The sequence below is a fragment of the Notamacropus eugenii genome, chromosome 3 (genome assembly GCF_028372415.1).
Source record: "Notamacropus eugenii isolate mMacEug1 chromosome 3, mMacEug1.pri_v2, whole genome shotgun sequence".
In the NCBI taxonomy this organism is placed as follows: domain Eukaryota; kingdom Metazoa; phylum Chordata; class Mammalia; order Diprotodontia; family Macropodidae; genus Notamacropus; species Notamacropus eugenii.
In genome coordinates, this window is record NC_092874.1 from 227,496,516 (window position 1) to 227,515,129 (window position 18,614).

Genomic DNA, 18,614 nt, shown 5'->3' on the forward strand with positions numbered 1-18,614 from the left:
TTTGTATTTTTTTTTCCATCTGTCAAATGGGCAAAAGAAAAAGTTCAGTACTGGTCTAGTATAACCTAGTGGTTATTGGGAAACTCACCTGAGATGCTATATCAATATCAACTATTATTGTTATTTCAGGTATCCATGATTTCATCTATGTAGGAACTCCCTCCACTGAAACCAAATGAAATCACTATGCTTGAGGAGATAATTTATTCCTTTACTCTAGCCAAGCTCATCTACTGGTGGTCAACTCTCTACTGATGCACCTCCCCAAATGGAGCCAGGCCACTCCTTAGAAGATGCATAGGCCAACAGGGAGCCTTTCCAGGTAAGGAATCAAAACACAAGGAATGAGATCGAGAACATTTCCAGTCCTGGAGAATAGAATGTGCCATGGTTCAGAAGCAAGAGAATATCATATGTGCTCTCTGACCATATTTGTCTGATTTTGCTGGGGCACAGGATGCTTCCTGGGAAGTAATAGGTAAGGTATAGTGGACAGGGAAGGGAAGGGGAGGGGAGTAAGAAACCATTTTTTAAAAAAAAAGTTCCTACTATATATTAGGCACTGTGCTACTTGCTGCCAAAAAATATGATCTCAGTCCTTACAAATACCCTGGAGGATAGGTGCTACTGATTTTAGAATTGAAGAAACTGAGAAAGACAGTGACTTGTCTGTGAACACTCAGCTATTAAGGATCTGAAGTCATATTTTAACTCACATCTTCCTAAGAGAGTCAACCACTTTCACAACTGTGCCATCTAGCTGCCTTTTAAAAGGCTAAGATGCTCTTTTATCTGATAGACAACACAGACCTACCTACTAAAGATTCTTTGATAGAAACATCATATGAACAGATCCATCTAGAAGAAAGATTACACTGACTGAGACCAGGGGAGTTAGCAAGCACTCAAGATCGTCAAGTCAAAGAATCCCCCTCAGTCTTTCTGGCGAGCCAACTAGCATCTTGAGGTGTAGCAGACGCCTCTGTTCACACTACATGTGCCCACTATGCTGGGCACAAAGTATAGGTAGCTATTCAATTGTGTACCTTAACATGACCATTAAGACAGCATCTGCTGTACTTTTTCAAGAAGTCGGTCCTTCCTTTAGTAGGGAAAGAGGGCCTGGCAGAATTTTCCACAATCAGCCTGGGAAGAATAAGTTTTGATATCTCTCAAAGCAGTTCATTGTAGAGGTGGGTTGGGATGGTCAAGGAGCTGGAGAAGACTTCAAGACTTCTCAACATCAACTCAGGATATAAGGAGTGACATTAGTTTAAAGAAAAAAAAAGGTGATTTGAATTAATTTTCAGCATCAGAAATGTTTATTGCAATGTTAAAATAATTCAAGTTGTCAAGTTACATAAAATATGGCAGACCACAGAAATACTGGAGGACCCTCCGCTTCCAGCTGTCTTTTCTTTAATTCAGTTCTCCTCCTTGGACCCTGGCCAGGGACTAGAGTAGATGAGAAGCAGCAGAAAGGACAGGAAGAGGAAGGGAAATGAGAGAAAAGGGAAATAGGACTGAGCATGACAAAAGCAGAATTGTGTTGAGAGTGAGGGGTGTGATAAAATATCCTCAAAAGCAGTAACAAGCTGAACATGAGGTTTGAGGAGGCTAAAGGAGAGGGTTCTGTGTGTGGGGGGGAGATGCCCAGCACTATTCCTTCCTAATTCCCTTTCTTTCCAAGTCAGAAGACCAAGTGAACTGGGTCTGTAAGACGTCTATAAAAGATGATAAAGTAGGGGTAGACAAGTTCTTTTCGGAACAAAGCAAATAGGGTAGGCATGTCTATATCATCCACACAAGAGTCATACTCCTGGCCATTTGCCTTAAGGGGTGCAGCACAAAAGAATGGATGGCCAATGGTCTTTTCTCCTACTAGCACTTTGGCTAGCACCATCATGTGTCCATTTGGAGGGTCCATCTTAGAAGATGTAACATAGGCATTTAGGGAGAAATACAATCCTTGGCCCAAGAGGCCTTGAGAACTCCTTATTTTAGGACATAGACCATGCCTTGCCAAAGACTCGAAGGTAGTGTAGCCTTGGTAGAAAAGTTGGTACTCCAGAGGGCTAGGAATTTGCAGGTTTTTTAGCCTCCTCTTCTCTCTGTGGGGGATAAAGGCAGAGAAGATTTTGCTTAAGTGTATTATCTTCATTTTAGTCTACTTCTCTACAAATTCTACTTTACACATGGCTTTTCTCAGCCTGTTATTTACTCTGTTTGGTAATATATCCCACTAAAACAAATACAGCTATCTCTTCCCCATCACAATTTTTCACATTGCAATTTCAGGATATCACTAGTTGGCGTAATAAATTAAATGAGAATGTTGGAGGAGTTTTGTGGAAGCAGCAGATAATATGCAAAGGCCAGGAGATAACATAGAAAAAGTTTAGAAACTCAAATGCACAAAATATATGTATAGTATTATATAGTAGTCTATGACCAAATACTTAATCCAAATTTCACAATAAGGTACTGTAAACACCCCATAAAAGAAAAAGGAAAAATAAATTGATACCTTTTCTTGCGTGAAGGGAGGGCCAAAAAATTTTACATGGATTTTCCAGATCACAGGGGCACTGCACCCCTAACCACTGGAATATGGAAGGATTAATTGTGTGTGTATGTATGTACACATGTATATAATGGTTATATGTCTGTGTGTACACACACACACACACACACACACACACACACACACACACACTCTCCTAATGTTGCCTCTGTCTTCCCCAAAGGCCAACAACACTTACACCTTCACTGCATAGAATCATACCATCTGAGGGTAGGAAAGGACCTCCACATAAAATGAATTCTTGTTCCCTGTTGCTTCTATTTTCTTAAGCCATCATGGCTGTGGTGCCTCCTCTGCCCCTCTCATTTCCTCCCACTTTGCACACACCTCTGATATTGCTCCCAGAGCAAAGGGTTGTAGTATCGGTAGATTCTTAACACTAAGGCATTTCCAGGAGGAATTGATCTGTGGAAGAGCTGACAACAGTATCGATATGCAGGCTCTGAAGGTGCCATCTCTATCACTAAGAACTTATCTTCCTTAGACCTTGAAATCACTTGACTTTTAAATGGATAATTTCCGATATAGGCATCTGATGGTCCTTCACCCCACCATGAGACATTTCTTGAGTGGTCAGAAAACCATACCCTGGGAAGCGGAAGAAATGGCCAAGAAGGACAAGAAATCATCAGTGACAAGGGAGATGGAGACATGACATCCCACAATACAATATAATTTGCTGTTGATTTGAGAAAAGACCACAGGAAAGAAAGGCATCACAAGGGTCATTCCCCTTATGCCTCTTCACAAGGGGTAGAAGACTCTTCTTTTTCCTTCTCCCAGCAAAATATGTCTGAATGTAAAAACAAATTCTTTTTTTTAAATTTATTTAACTTTTAACATTCATTTTCACAAAATTTTGGGTTCCAAATGTTCTCCCCTTTTGTCCCCTCCCCCCACCCCAAAACACTGAGCATTCTAATTGCCCCTATCTGCCAATCTGCCCTCTCTTCTATCATCCCTCTCTGCCCCTGTGTCCATCCTATACCCCTTTACCTGTATTTCTTATTTCCTAGTGGCAAGAACAGTACTCGACAGTTGTTCCTAAAACTTTGAGTTCCAACTTCTCTTCCTCCCTCCCTCCCCACCCCTTCCCTTTGGAAGGCAAGCAATTCAATATAGGCCAAATTTGTGTAGTAAAAACAAATTCTTGAGGGGATAAGAATAAACATCAGAGTTTTTCTAGAGATTTGGACAGCTCTATACTACACTCTCATTTAAACCTCATAGCAACTGTGAAAAGTAGTAACTACCATTATTGTGATCCCTGTTTGAGAGACTAGGAAAATTAAATGAGACTCAGGGACTGGGGGGGAGCTGATCTGTTCCTAGTCCCACAGCTAGTGAGTTTTAGAGGCAGGATATACAGCCAGGTCTTCCTAACTCCAAGTGTCCTCACAGTACTCCAATACTTCCCTTCCCACTTGACAGACACATAAGCATACATGCACAAATACCTGTGTGAAAGTAGAAATTCTGCAAAAAACAAAACACTAGAGTTTTGTTTCTTTTGACAACCTGTGTTTGATTCCTAGTTTTAACTTACATATATGATCTTGTTCACTTCACTGGACCTCAGTTTCCTTCTCTATAAAATAAGGAGTCTGGGAGTAAGGCTAGAAGCTTTCTAAGGACATTTTCTGTTCTGAAACTTTTGTTCCTGAGGTAGCTGAGATTGAATGGGACTGTAGGGATCATTTTATGAAGCACATGTCCAGAGTTCCCCAGAAACTTTCAGGGATTCCAAGGACATGATGAGTCAAACATGGGCCTTTTGGGAGGGATGAATTTCCAGATTCCTTCTGGCCATGTGGTGACCCAGTACTGAAATTACTTGTAATTTTAAAATGATATTGAAAACCCTGAATGATCCCTTGCTCTACCTTCTCTTCATGACAGAAGGGAGGATTGTATGAAGCTATGTCTATTAAAAAAAAATAAAAGATCCCCAATTGATAAATGGTCAAAGGATATGAACAGGCAATTTTCAGAGGAAGAAATTAAAGCTATCTATAATCATATGAAAAAATGCTCTAAATCACTATTGATTAGAGAGATGCAAATCAAAACAACTCTGAGGTACCACATCACACCTATAAGATTGGCAAACATGACAGAACAAGAAAATGATAAATGCTGGAGAGGATGTGGGAAAGTTGGAACACTAATTCATTGTTGGTGGAGCTGCAAGCGCATCCAACCATTCTGGAGAGCAATTTGGAACTATGCCCAAAGGGCTACAAAAATGTGCATACCCTTTGACCCAGCAATATCGCTACTAGGACTATATCCCCAAGAGATCATAAAAATGGGAAAGGGTCCCACATGTACAAAAATATTTATAGCAGCACTCTATGTAGTTGCCAAAAACTGGAAGTCAAGGGGATGTCCATCAATTGGGGAATGGCTGAATAAATTATGGTATATCAATGTAATGGAGTACTATTGTGCCATAAGAAATGATGAACAAGAAGACTTCAGAGAGGCCTGGAAGGACTTATATGACCTGATGCTGAGTGAAAGGAGCAGAACCAGGAGAACTTTATGCACAGCAACAACCACAGTGTGTGAGAGTTTTTTCTGGTAGACTTAGATTTGTGTAATAACACAAGAACTTCTTACCAAAAAAAAAAAAAAAAATCCCAATGGAGGATCTCAAGGCAAAATGCCTGCCACACTCAGAGAGAGAAATATGGAAGTCACTCACATATTGTAGCAGATCATGTTTGTGTATGTGTATGTGTTTGTGTATCATGTTCTGATTTGTTATACGATTTCTTTCATTTATCTTAGTCTGACTACATAGCATGACTATAGTGAAAATATACTCAATAGGAAAGTATATGTAGAATCTATACAGAATTGTATGCAGTCGTGGGGAGGGAGGGGGGAAGTGGGGGGTAGGTGAGGGGGATAAAATCACAATTGTATGGCAGTGATTGTTAAACATTACAAAATAAAAAAAAAATAAAAGAAAGAAGAAGAATAATTTCTGTTTTGGTTTTTTGTTGATGACTGTCTCTGGAGTAGCTGACTATAAGATCATCTAAGTACATAGTTTAGAGGAGACTCAGATTTGAATTGTAGTCATAGCATCAAGATAAGGTACATTGTATAGTCCCCATTGAACAATTCTTCCATTTTGTGTTTTGGTGCCCTCAATTAGGAGGCAATGAAATAATAGTAGAAAGAGTCCTGAACCTGAAGGTCAGGAGAGTTCTGCGTTCAAATACCTGCTCTGACAATTACCAACTGTGTGAACCTGGACAAATCACCCAAATTATCTGAGCCTCAGTTTCCACACTTGCAAAAATGTGCACAGTAATATACAACATATCTCAGAGATGTTAGGAGGAAAACACTTAGAATACATCAAAGTACTAAGATGATGATAATAAGAATAGGTAACATAATGCACTAAGGTTTGTAAAACCTTTTATGTATGTTATATCATCTGATCCTCACAACAACCCTGAAAGGTAGGAGCTATTTTTGTCTCAATGGCCCTCTAAGTGCTGATAAGCAATATGTTACAAGTCTGTAATGTCATGATCTAAGCTTCCTACTAGCTGTTTCCACACAGTTCTTTGTATTTACTGAGTAACTCTAATGCGCCCAGTTCTGGTCTACAAGAGAAGTCTATACTAACCTCTATGACCACTGTTCCCACTGACCTACCTAGTTGCCCCAAGCTAGAATGTCCAGCTTCCTTTAAGGCCCAATTCAGGTTCTACGTTATTCCAGAAACCTTGTGTGAGCCCTGATCCAGCTGTTAGTACTATCCCCTTTCTTTATGTAACCTTTAAATGCACTGATCTTCAAGACAAATCCACTTGATGAAGACAGCCAGTAACCAAGACTGAAACCTTCAGTTTGGACACTAAACACCCTATTGTCTCTGATGAACCGATAATGAGGGCAATGGAGAAGCATTTGTTTGGTGTGAGCGGGCTCAACTAAGGACTTATGAAGAATTCATAATTGGAGAGAAAGATGTCAGTCCAGAAAACTGGTAAGTGAAAAAGGTAACCTGGTCATGTAGTTAGAAGTAGGAATAGCCAATGGAAAGTCCATGTCCTTTCCATTGATAGCCTCTTGATATCAAGAGAAATGGAAGAAAGTATTCCTCCAAAGGTGAACTTGTGTAAAGATGGGAATAAAAGTCAAAATACATTTAGAGCTGGAAGAGACCTTAGAGGTGACTGAGTCCAATCCTCTCTGTTGCTGTTTCAGTTGTTTTATGTCTAATTCTTTGTGACCACATTTGCAGTTTTCTTGGCAAAGATATTGGAGTGATTTGCCATTTCCTTCTCCAGAGCATTTTACAGATGAGCAACTGAGGCAGGGAAAGGTTAAGTGACTTACCCCAGGTCACACAGCTAGTAAGTGTCTGAGACCAGATCTGAACTTAGGAAGATGAGTTCTTGAGCTCAGGCCTTGTACTCTATGCATGATGGCACCTCCTAGCTGCCTCTCCTCCCAATTTATAGAAAGGGAATAGATGCCCAGAAAGCACCAGAGAATGTCCAAGGACACAGATCCACCAGAGTATGATTATTTGTCTACATCTTATGTAAATCCCCTCTTCCAACACTGACCCTTTATTCTAGTAAAATGTAAATTTGAAAGCAAGGACTGTTTCCTTTTTGTCTCTGAACTGCAGTACCTAGTGCATCAGTGTTTACAGGACTGAATAGATAAGCCATACAAAGTCTCTTCTCTTCCTTAAGGTCTATCTCAAGTACCGCTATATACAAGAGGACTTTCCTGATGCCCAGATATTGAGGCTCTCCTCCTTACCTCTAAAAATTCCTTTGTATTTAGATAGGGTCATGATCAAGAGAGTCGCCTGATCAATCTGATGAAGACCTCAATTGATCTGATGAGATTATAAGGAGAGAACCTTTATTGAGGTCAAGATAGCACCTCTTCATGGGGAATATAGATATGTCCATTGGCCATGTGTGGGAAGGACTGGAGACAGATTCTGAATGGGTTTTAGGGACTCCAGCTGCTTGAGCTAGGAGGGAGGAGATTGGATCCTTTACAGGAGCCCCCTCTCTGCCCAGACCAAAGAAGGAAAAAGGAGAGCTAGCTCTCAGCCTCTTTGCCTTTACCCCATTTCAGAGGGCAGTGTTGGGGTGGATGGTAATGATGGTCTTGGCACAGAGGTACATGGGAATTGCATGAGATTCCTCAAACAGTCTTAGAAGGAAGATCCCAACAGTGGATTTGGGGGCCCCCTGAGATGTCAGCAACTGTAGCTGTCATGTCGTTCCAGCAGAAGCAGACAAATTTGTTGTCCAAATGGCAGAGGAGGGCAGTTAGCAGAGGATGTTTGAGAACAACTTCTTTTGTAGAGGAAGGAGGATTTTGAGTCTGTAGGCAGGAGGAACTTAGACTCTACTCTTCCAGAAAAAGAAGGGATATTTCTTGAGCAATACAAACTTTAGAAATTGCCTTACAAAGAACCCTTCCACAATTATAGAGTTGGGTGAATCAGTCCTTTTCCAGAAAGAGAAAGGGATTTCCTAAAGCAAACCTAGTCCACACAACACTAAGCAGCATTAGCCCTAGGAGAAGGACATAACATGTACCTCCCCGTGGCTAGAGGAGCAATGAATGGGACTTGTGGCATGCAGAGCAAATGAAGGGGAACTGAAGGCTTCCTGCTACTAAAGTGAATGCTTCCAATAGCACAGATGCCAATAAAAGGAGTATAGTTTGTTCATCAGAGTCAAAATACAATGGCCTTCAGGGATAAGTCTATGGGTGTGGCATCAAAAGACCAGAGTTCAAATTTAGATTCAGATGTTACTAGCAGCCTTACTATCTTTGAAACCAGGGCAAATGGCTTAGCCTCTCTCTGCCAAAATTTCTTCTCCACCCCCCCCCCCAAAAAAAGGTCTTTAAGGTCCTTTCAACCTCTAATCAGTAAGTCATGGAAAGAGTAGACAGAGCCCAGCACCACTCCAAAATAAAACGTCCAAAGCCAGGTATCCTCACCTGAGGTTCACTTGTTGGTAAAGAGGAATGTATTTAGGACGATCAATTATTTTAACTGATTTCTGCAAGTTCATTTGTTCCATATACATAGTCATAATCTGATTTTGGATTTGAATTCCCTGGACAAGAAATGGAGAGATACTGGGTTAATACTGAACTTTTAAAGAACACTTTCTATACTGTCCCACCCAAGGTACCCAAGCACCCAGAAGAGCCCCAAAGTCCAATCTGAGGAGCCCTATTTTCTGGGTCCCAATTTCCCCATTAGAAAATATACCAGCTTTCTCTGCCTATCAGAATAAGTGACATGAGTAAGAACTGTAAGAGAAGATAATTGCATATCAGATCATTACATTTTGCTGGGCACCCTTTTCCTGACTTCCGCCTCCACTTAGATTTTCTTAGTCCTGTTTCCCCTTTGTGAGGCCCTCACTACTTGCCTTAGATGTCCTCCCTCCATCATACATCTCAGCTCCATCTCCCTCCATTCAAAACCATCAAATGTTAGAGTCAACCCTCCTTTTATAAAGAAGGAAACCAAGGCTCCAAAAAAAGTAAAGAAACTGGGGCCAGCTCACACAACAATCACACAGAGCTGGATTTTGATCCTAGATCTTTAGACTCAATTCAGTATTCTGAATTCTATACTCTCCCTTATACCCAATCAACCTAGAAAATAGTCTATATGATAAAACCCAAAGCCCTCCATAATCTAGTCATTCCTCATTTTTGCAACTTTGCTTGATGTAGGAAAATAATCATAGATGATTTTTTTGACTGTCCCTCAAGCACCCCTTGGCCCTAGCTCTGAGTCTTTGCTCATGTTGCCTTCCCCCATCTAAATTCTACCCCTCCTTTGGCTTCTACTTTATTCATTACCTCCTTCATAACCTACCCCAACTCACAGTGACTTGTCCCCCCTCTGAGTTCCTGTAGCACCTAATTTAGGGAGCCTTATATGACCCTTAGTCATACACTGCCTTGTGGTATTTCTTGTCTTATTTTGTAACATTTGACAAGCCTTAGTTTGAGGGACAGCTAGGTGGCACAATGGATAGAGTGCTGGGCCTTGAGTCAGGGAGACTCATCTTCCTGAGTTCAATTCTGGCCTCAGACACTTGACCTATGTGACCCTGGGCAAGTCATTTAATCCTTTTTGTCTCACTTGTGAAATGAGCTGGAGAAGGAAATGGCAAACCACTCTAGTATCTGCCAAGAAAACCCCGAATGCAGCCATGAAGAGTTGGACACACTTGTAACAGCTGTTTCAGTTTGAGAGAAGTAAAACTAATTTCTCTGAGGGCAGAGGGCCCATGCTCTTGGGCATCTTGTAGAGTGCTTAACACAGAGCTAGTTATGCCACAAGGCTTCAATGCTCATTACTCACGTGGTTATGGGTGTTCCCTTCATCAACCCAGATTACAACATGCCAAAACTGGTAGAGAGTTGTGACTCCAACCTATGCCACCAAGTTCCATCTGAGCAGGGAGCCCATCCAACTTTTTCTAGGATAGTCCTCAGAACTTGGGCACTTCTTGACCTTTTCCTTAGACTTTTCCCAGCTTGGCAAGATCTGACTGAGCTTATGTTCCATTGGCATGGACTTTGGGAAAAATATGTTCACAAGAGCTTGGCCCTCAAGGAGAGATAGGAAAACCCACCTCCTTCCCTTTTTTTTTTTTTTTTTAAAGGGTAGAGAGTGGCAGGGACTGAGACATGGAACTTGTTGTCCAACTAAGGTTTCACTCTTCAGTTTTGCTCAATTCCTCTTCCCCTTTTTTTCATTTTTCTTTAAAAAGACATGGCTCACTGGGGAGGTAGATGTCTTTAGAAATGTGCATTGTGTAAAAAAATAGATATTTTTATAAACTTATAAATTTAAGAGTCTCAGGTTCAGGGGCAGCTAGTTGGTACAGGAGACAGAGAACTGGCCCTAGAGTCAGGAGGACTCAAACAAGGATTTGAATTGTACCAAGCCATGATGAGACATTACCAGAAGATGTACCCTAGAAGTGCTAAATATCTATTAACTGAATTCTCTGTTTGATATCCCACCTAGTCTCACTAGTTCAGAATTTACTCTACTTTAATACTTTGCATAGGAACATTTCAGCAATATTCCCTTGGCCCAGGAAGAAAACATCTCACCAATTATGCATGGATAAAGTCAAGCCACTTGATGTTTCTAGGCATTTAAGGCAAGACTACCCTTTTATTTATTCAACAGATCAAATCCATAGACCAAAAAAGTACTTAATTATCTTATGCAGCAGTCTAACTGAGAATTCTTGTTCTTTCCAGACTGCATTCCTCCTTCCTTCCTTCCACAAAACCTTAATCTGGTTCACTCTGAAGCTCTTAGATTGGACCACAATAGGTCCCAGCCCAAGCTCTACTTAATGACTGTATTTTGGGCCTCCTTGGTTTAGAGTGAATGTCAATGGTAATAATTTCTCTTTGGAACAGCCGCCCTGAAGGTCTTCTCCTCTCGGCTTGATTTTTTTTTCTTTTTTCTTTCTAATTAAAGGGGCTATCCCTTGACTCATTTCTTAAAGAAATTCACTGAACGGTCATTACCTCACTAAAAGTGAGAACCTGAAAAGGCCCTAGCCTAAAAGGGGCAGGGTCTGCCATTGCATCCTGAGCCATCTCCAGTCCTCCTAATGAATATCTGGCCATTGGACCCAGATTGCTCTGGAGGAGAAGTGAGGCTGGTGACTTTGCACAGCCCTCCTTCACTCAAAACAAAGTCAACTGCAGGTCATGTCATCTTTCCCTTATGTCGTGGTCCTCTTCGAGAATGAAAGACAAACACAACAATTTCCTCCCCCAGTTTAAATTTTGGTATTCTTTACCTGGTTGCAGAGAATCCATATCTGACCACTAAGAAAATAAAAGTTCCTGGATGGGCCCAAAACACTGTCCTTTCCACAGCAGAGCCTCCGTGCAAAATCGAAGCAATCATTTATTTCCATGAACACCTTTTCACTCATGTCTAAATAGAGGGTTTCATTACCATTCCTAGGGAAGGAATAATATGTATATAAGCACAAATAAATGTAAATAAGCAATCACTCAAAATGGAGTCTTGTCTCACCAACCTACTCCTTAGAAATTTAATCCCTTCCCACCATTCAACCTCATTAATTGTTTAGAATCTTTGTGTTTGTTCATTCATATCCTACTCTCTGTGACCCATTTTGTTCTAAATCCTAGCCCTCTCATCAGCTAGCTTTGTGACTTTGGGGGACTTCTCTTGGCCTCAGTTCTCTCATCTATGAGATGAGAGTTGTACCAGATCCTACTGTGGTCTAGTCTAGCTCTAAATCTTGAATCTTTTGAGCTTTATTCCTAGGTGTTTTCATTTGGGGCTTTCTTTCAGGAAGCAATTTGTAGATTCTTCCTATTTTGACTTGACCTAAGTTTGGGTGAGTTTTCTTTTTAAAATTTCTTAGGATGTTTTTTGGTCATGGCTTTCTAGGCAGTACAATGATTCTTAATTTTTTTCTCTTCATTATGTCTTTCAGATCAAATTTTTAAAAAGGAATAACTAAGAAGATACCTTTCATTTTCTTCTTTTTTTTCAATCTTTTGATTTTGTTTTAATACTTCTTATTGTTTCAGAGTCATTGTCTCATATTTGGTCCTTCCTAATTTTCAGGAGGTTTGATGCTTGGACAAAGTTTCACACCTCTTGTTCCAAGCTTTTAGTTCCCTTTGATAACATTTTTTTCTTTTCCATTTTTCCCCACCAGCACTCATTTCATTTTTATTAAAAGATTCTTTAATTTTTTTTTAAAGTCTTGCTTCGGCTTTTGTAGGAATTTTAGTTGAATTTGCATTCAAGCTGTGCTTTTCTTTGAGGCTTTGTTTATAGATGTTTTGAAATAATTTTCTTTTTCTGGTTTGAGCATTTTTTGTTACTGTAATGGCTTTTTGTGGTTGGGTTCTGTTTTTTCTTGCTCACCCTTCTAGCCTACTTTCTGACTTCAAACTTTATGTTAGCATTGGTCTCTGTGTGTTGTTGGTGGTGCTTTCGGAGGTATTGAGTGTTGTGCTATCCCAGGATCTCAGAGACAGCTCAGGCTGGAAACCTGAAAGCTTTCAGTGTTTCAAAAGTGATCTATTCTAGGACAAAGTCTAAGTACTGCCCCCATGGTTTGAGCTCTGCAGGTTCCTGACTTGGATGTGGATCTGGTTATAGCAGATTGCTTGCTACTTAACCCAGCCACTATTAGTTAACTAGAAAGCTGTTATTTTGAAGTGCTAGAATTGCAGACTCCCTTTTATTTTGGGATTTCTGTCCTGGTTATCCCTTTGCTGGGTTCAGATGGGCTAGAAGCTAGAAGTGAGACCTCTTTCTGTTCCTGGGATCCAATCCACACTGCAGCTATTTGTTTCTGAGTTTTCATACTACCATACTACCCAGGACCTCTGGACTTAATTCTCTATCTCAAACTACTGTGGATCTATGACTCAGAATGGAGTAGTGGTTGACAAAACTGCCAATTGGCACCTGTTCTTGCACCCTGCACTCAGTGCCGTGGTATGGGTCTGGGGTTTTCTTTTGCCCTGTTTCACAGTGTCTCTTTGGTCCCTTCAGCACTGGGTAGCCATAAGCTCCTGGACAGATTCTGTGTCCAATGTCTACAGACCTTTCAGTTCATCTCCCTTTGACAACCTAGATTGGAAAAGTTACTCACTGTGACTTTTTCTTAGACTTCTCCATGAGAATTTGATCTGTAGCATTTTCTAGATCTGTTTGGAGCTAGGGGAAGGGTGGGGACAAAGAATTCAATTTATTACTTCCTGTTACAGCTCTACCTTGGCTCCACCTCCAAGAGCAATGCAAATAAAAACAATTCTTAATAAGTTTCTTTTTTTTGGAGGCAAATGGGATTAAGTGACTTGACCAAGATCACTCGGCTGTTTGAGGCCAGATTTGACCTCAGGTTCTCCTGACTTCAGGGTCAGTGCTCTATCCACTGAACCACCTAGCTGCCCCAAATTCTTTCAATTCATTAACTGATGAATTAAAATGCAAACAATTTATAATGTTCTACCTCATCAGAAATGGTCCAGTAGTAGAAGTGTTGGGGTTCTGTTTTGTTTTTTAAAGATTTGAACACTAATATATTGTTGGCAGAGCTATAAATTGATCCAAAAATTTGGAATTACTTGAACAAAGTTACTAGGCTTTGGCAAAAGTGGCTGTAATAATATATTAAAAGATTGTTCCCTGTGACCATGTTGGATTGATATCACAAATGCAGAGATGGTTTAACTTTAGGAAGAAGTGTAACAATAATACAAATAATTTAAAAATCATTAGAGCAACAGAAGCATAAAAAACCTTTGATAAAATACAACATTCATTCACATTACAAAGCATAGAATAAGTACATCCTTCCCATAATATGAGAAACTTATTAATCTATCTAAAACCAAGAGCTAGCATTATTTGTAATACAGAAACACAAGAAAAGTCAAGAAAGATAAAGCAAGAATATCCATTCTTATCACTATTTCCTAACATAGATCTAGAAACACTAGCTCTTACAATAAGCCATGAAAAAGCCTACACAAAGAGGAGACAAAATTATCTCTATTTTCAGATATATGATTTACTTAGAGAATCCTCTAAGAATTTTGAAGAAAAATTAAATGAAACAATAATTTCAATAAAGGAACAGAACAGAAAATAAACTAACAAAAATAATCAGTTTTTCTTTTTACTAACAGAACAAGAAGAGACAGAAAAAGTTATTTCTAAATAACTACCAAATGTATTGAATATCTTGTAGTTAACCAAGACATGATCAGGATTTAAATGAATATAAATGCAACATGCTCTTTACAGAAATAAAGACAGGCTGAAATAATTCAAAAGATATTAACTTTTTTGTGGTTGAGTCATGACAATATAATACAAATTATATTATCTGAGTTCATTTACAGAATTAGCATCATACCAGTCAACTTTCCCCATTGTAGAACTAGACAAAATAACAAAATTCATATGACAGGAATAAAAATTCAAACATCTCAAGGAAAATGAAAAAAAGAAAGAAGGAAAAAGCAGTGTCAGATCTCAAAATATACCACAAAGTAGTAATCACCCAGAATTAAATGGCTTTGGTTAAAAAGTAGAAAAGTTGATCATGAGAACATACTAAGTAAATAAGACTCAGAAGCAACAAACCAAAATAATCTAGTGTTTGACAAATCTAAGCACAGCAACTACTGGTGTAAGGATTCTGTACCTGATAAAAACCACTAGGAAAACCATAAAGCCATCTGGCACAAAATGAAGTTTAGACCAGTATCTCACACCACATACCACAATAACTCCCTAAAGAGCTTATTACCTCAATATAGAAAAGTCATATAATAAAACAAAAAAAAAGAAGTAACTAACAAAGGAGAAGAGGAAAAGGTTTATATTTCACAACTATGGCTAAGGGAAGAATTAGCAAAGGACAGAAATGATCACAGAAGATTAAAAGAATGATTTTGATTACATAAAATGGAACAGCTTTTGCACAAACAAAATCAATGCAGCTAGAATTAAAAGAGAAACTATATTGTCTGTAAAGAAGGGAGAAATAACTTCAGAAACAAACATAATGTAAAAATAAAAGATGTTTTTCAAAAAAAAATTTCAAGACCTCAGAATCATTCAGTCATGACTGATCCAGTTGCTTCATTATTTTATTTTGTTTAATTGTCTTTTCTGTATAAGAAAGAAAGGTAGACATCAATAAAATTTACAGAAAGAAGTAACTCATATCAGATAACAAGTCTTCCCAATAGAGAGGAAAGTAGGGCAGGAGTTTTCACATCTACTGTTCCAAATTTGTAGGTTTGGAATAGCAGATATGAGTGTCTTAATATGGAATCAATAGATAAAGCATCAAAAATGTTGTTGGACAGCAACAAAGACCTTGCCAGAATTAGTGTGGACTTGCAGTTCATCCAACAGTTTTAACTTAGATCCTAAGTTAATAGTGTAGAGCAGGGACAAAGAAAAGTACATGGTTGGGGCTTTCCATGGTTGGGAACAAGACTGCCAATGGTAGTTATGACAGAAGTTGGGGAGGGAGAATGTATGAATGTTGGCAAAAACACTTTTGAAAGGACTAATATTCAAGGAGCCTTCCTGGTTTCCTCAAGGAAAGATATTTCAGTATATTTCCCAGAAGCTCAGTATCCTGATAAACCATTTTTCCTTCTTCACAGAACACTCAGGTACAAATAACCTTGTATCACCAAATCCAAAGGTTTTTTCCTTAACTCTCATTCCCTTTGACACTATAGGTCACCTTCCTCTCCCCTCATTTGCCCTCTTGCCTCTTGGACTTCAGGATAATGTGCTCTCTTCCTTGCTATATTCAGTCACTGTTTACTCTTCTTCCTCTTCCCCAAACTCCTCCTAAAATTTAGTCCTGAGCTCATTCCTCTCAACACTCCAAGTCTTGGGGATCACAATTATCCCCATGGCTTTGGTTGTACCAAGATCTACATCTTTCTTTCAGTGGTCTCTCCTAAATGCCAGGTCCACATCTCCAATTGCTTATGGGACATCTTTGCCTGCATGTCCCACTATTACTTCAAACTCTTCTTTTCCTGGCTTAGATTCAACTAATCTTCCTCTAGTCCTCCTTATTCTCCACACTCAAACTACCACCCCAAACTAAATCCTGCTTCTCTTCTTGATTTTCCTATTTCTGTTCATGACATCACTATTCTTCTAGTTACATGGGCTCAAAACATCTGTGCCATCTTTGACATCTTCTTCTTTCTTCCTGTTTTTGTTATTCAGTCCCATCAATGATTCCCTCAAACTCATTTGTAGGGTATCCATTCTTTGAGGACCTTCTTACATGTGGACCATGTAAATAGCTCGGTCTCCCTGTCCCCTCCTATGTATCCTCTATGTTACCGATTTAATCTTAATAAAACACCACCATTGTTATTCCACTATTTGTTCAAAGTCTACTAGGGCTCCCTATAACCTAAAAAATAAACTGTTCTCTCCTCAGCCTTCCTACCTCAACTGATTCTTCAGTTTAGGTCAGGCTAGTCACTGTCAATGAAAAAAACCTTTTAATCATCTTAGCTCCACCCCTTTGCTTGGTGTTCCCTGCCTGGGCTTCTCTTCTTTATCCAATTCCTAGCTAGCCTTCAACTTGACTCAAGCCCAACTCAATTCCTTCTTCCAAACCAACATGGTCTCTCCTTTCCCTGAACTTAGAGAATGTTATAGCTAAAAGGGATCCTAGGGACCATTTAACCAACACCGCTCATTTTACAGAGAAAACTGGGGCCCAGAGAAGTAAAGCATCATGCTCAAGGTCACGTAGTCAATCAGTGACATCTCAACCAACATACCATCATAAACCAAACCAAAAAAGGAATAATTATAATAGAAGAGAAGGGGAAAAGTGTTTATTTCAAAATTATGCTTAAGGGACAGAAATGATCACAGAAGATAGAATGATTTTGATTTTTTTTGCATGAACAAGATCAATGCAGTTAGAATTAAGAGAAAAACAATGCTCTCAGTGAAGAAAGGAGGGATATCTTCAAAAACAGACAATGTAAAAATAAAAGGGGATCATAAACCAGGGACCTGACTCTGAAAATAGAGCTTATGTAACACCACATTGCATTGCTGACTCTTTCCTCCATAAGCCATTGGCCAAATGTCTAACTATCCTCCTGGCTGAGACTCTGGCTCTGCCTTCAGCCAGTGACCCCACAATCATTCACCCCATTAGAGAGAGTATCCTTCAAATTATACTCACAAAATTTCAGCAGCTTTAATATTGGGGTTAGCATAGATCATCTCCAAGTGCATTTGGGCTCCAAGAGGGATGCTGTACCACAAGTTACATTGTTTATGATGAAATTGCCAGTGGAAGGGTAGCAAGGTATGATAGTAGGGGCAGGCTGAGTCCCTCTGGCATGTCCCCAACAGGAAATTTTCACACACATGTGGTTGTTCCCCCTCCTTAAGAAGTCCTGATTCCTTTGCTGAAAAAATGTTCACCACAGATCCATTTCTTAGGGAAGATTTCATTTCAGAATATAATTGAATCTTAGTCCCTGTACCTTGAGGACTATCTTGATGGGGCATCTCATCTCTAACAAGTAACCTAGTACTATCTCTGGAACTTGTCCAAAGATGCTGAGTTGAGCTATTATAGCTGGCAAACCTGAGCCTCAAGGGGGACCCCCGGGAGGGTGTGCTGGGCCCCCGGGGGGACCCCTGGGAGGGTGTGCTGGGCCCCCGGGGGGACCCCTGGGAGGGTGTGCTGGGCACTTGGAAGGGCCTCAAGTCTCCTTGACTTTGAGCCCCCAAGAATACATGAGCTTGTCCTGCTACAGATTCCAAACCTCTATGAGCTAGTGTTGCTGCTGCTCTCTGAACTGTACAAGATGAGTCAGAAATGACTCTTGAAGATGCTGTCCTAGGTCTTACTATCCTTTCCACAGCTGGCTGCTCTAGCCCTTCCTTGTATCTGCCAGCTCCCTGAGATGGTCCCATCACAGATAGTGAACTTGAATGAGTGGTAACAGCCCTGACTGTAGAAGATGGTCGAGTTGGCCCTGTCATGCCCATCCAATCCTCTTGGCTACGCTCAGCCATGGTGCTCCAATCTGTGTGAAATGGGTGGGTGGAACTATCCAAGTGTCTATGAGTTATACCATCGTTGGGGTCACGAGAAATGTCTTCCAATGTAAGATTTTCCAAGAGTAATTCAGTTGTGAATTCCTGTAGTTGTGGAACCCTTAGTCCTTGTGGTCTTGTAACATCTTCTACACTGATGACCCCTGAGCATTGAGCCCAGGACTCTGGTGAGTTTGGAGGAGTTTTCTGACCCTCAAATAGCCCAGCCATTCCAAGGGGACAAGAAGAATCAAACAAACAATTAATTCATGTTCTCTGATAATGATAGCCAGAGTAATAATAGAAGCTCAGAAGAGGAGTCTTCTCTCACCTCTTACCAGCTGCTCTCAG

General features: G+C 40.0%; 1 protein-coding gene across 1 annotated transcript; it reads right to left on the reverse strand.

Moving 5' to 3' along the window:
- Nucleotides 1–1,299: 1,299 nt before the first annotated feature.
- LOC140534178 (protein mono-ADP-ribosyltransferase TIPARP-like) lies at nt 1,300–18,574 on the reverse strand. The gene is made up of 5 exons (XM_072654913.1): nt 17,398–18,574; nt 11,446–11,611; nt 8,591–8,709; nt 2,912–3,172; nt 1,300–2,111 (listed from the first exon to the last, which is right to left on the reverse strand). Exons 1-5 carry the CDS (start codon nt 18,492–18,494, stop codon nt 1,691–1,693), a joined length of 2,064 nt encoding a protein of 687 aa, XP_072511014.1. The 5' UTR covers nt 18,495–18,574; the 3' UTR covers nt 1,300–1,690.
- Between the last annotated feature and the right edge of the window lie 40 nt (nt 18,575–18,614).

Coding starts and splice junctions, on each gene's coding strand:
- LOC140534178 (XM_072654913.1), bottom strand. CDS start 18,494: ATGGCTGGGCTATTTGAGGGTCAGAAAACTCCTCCAAACTCACCAGAG. Junction 11,612..17,397: donor ATTAAAGCTGCTGAAATTTT/GTGAGTATAATT, acceptor TTCCTTCCCTAG/GAATGGTAATGAAACCCTCT. Junction 8,710..11,445: donor TATGGATTCTCTGCAACCAG/GTAAAGAATACC, acceptor TTTCTTGTCCAG/GGAATTCAAATCCAAAATCA.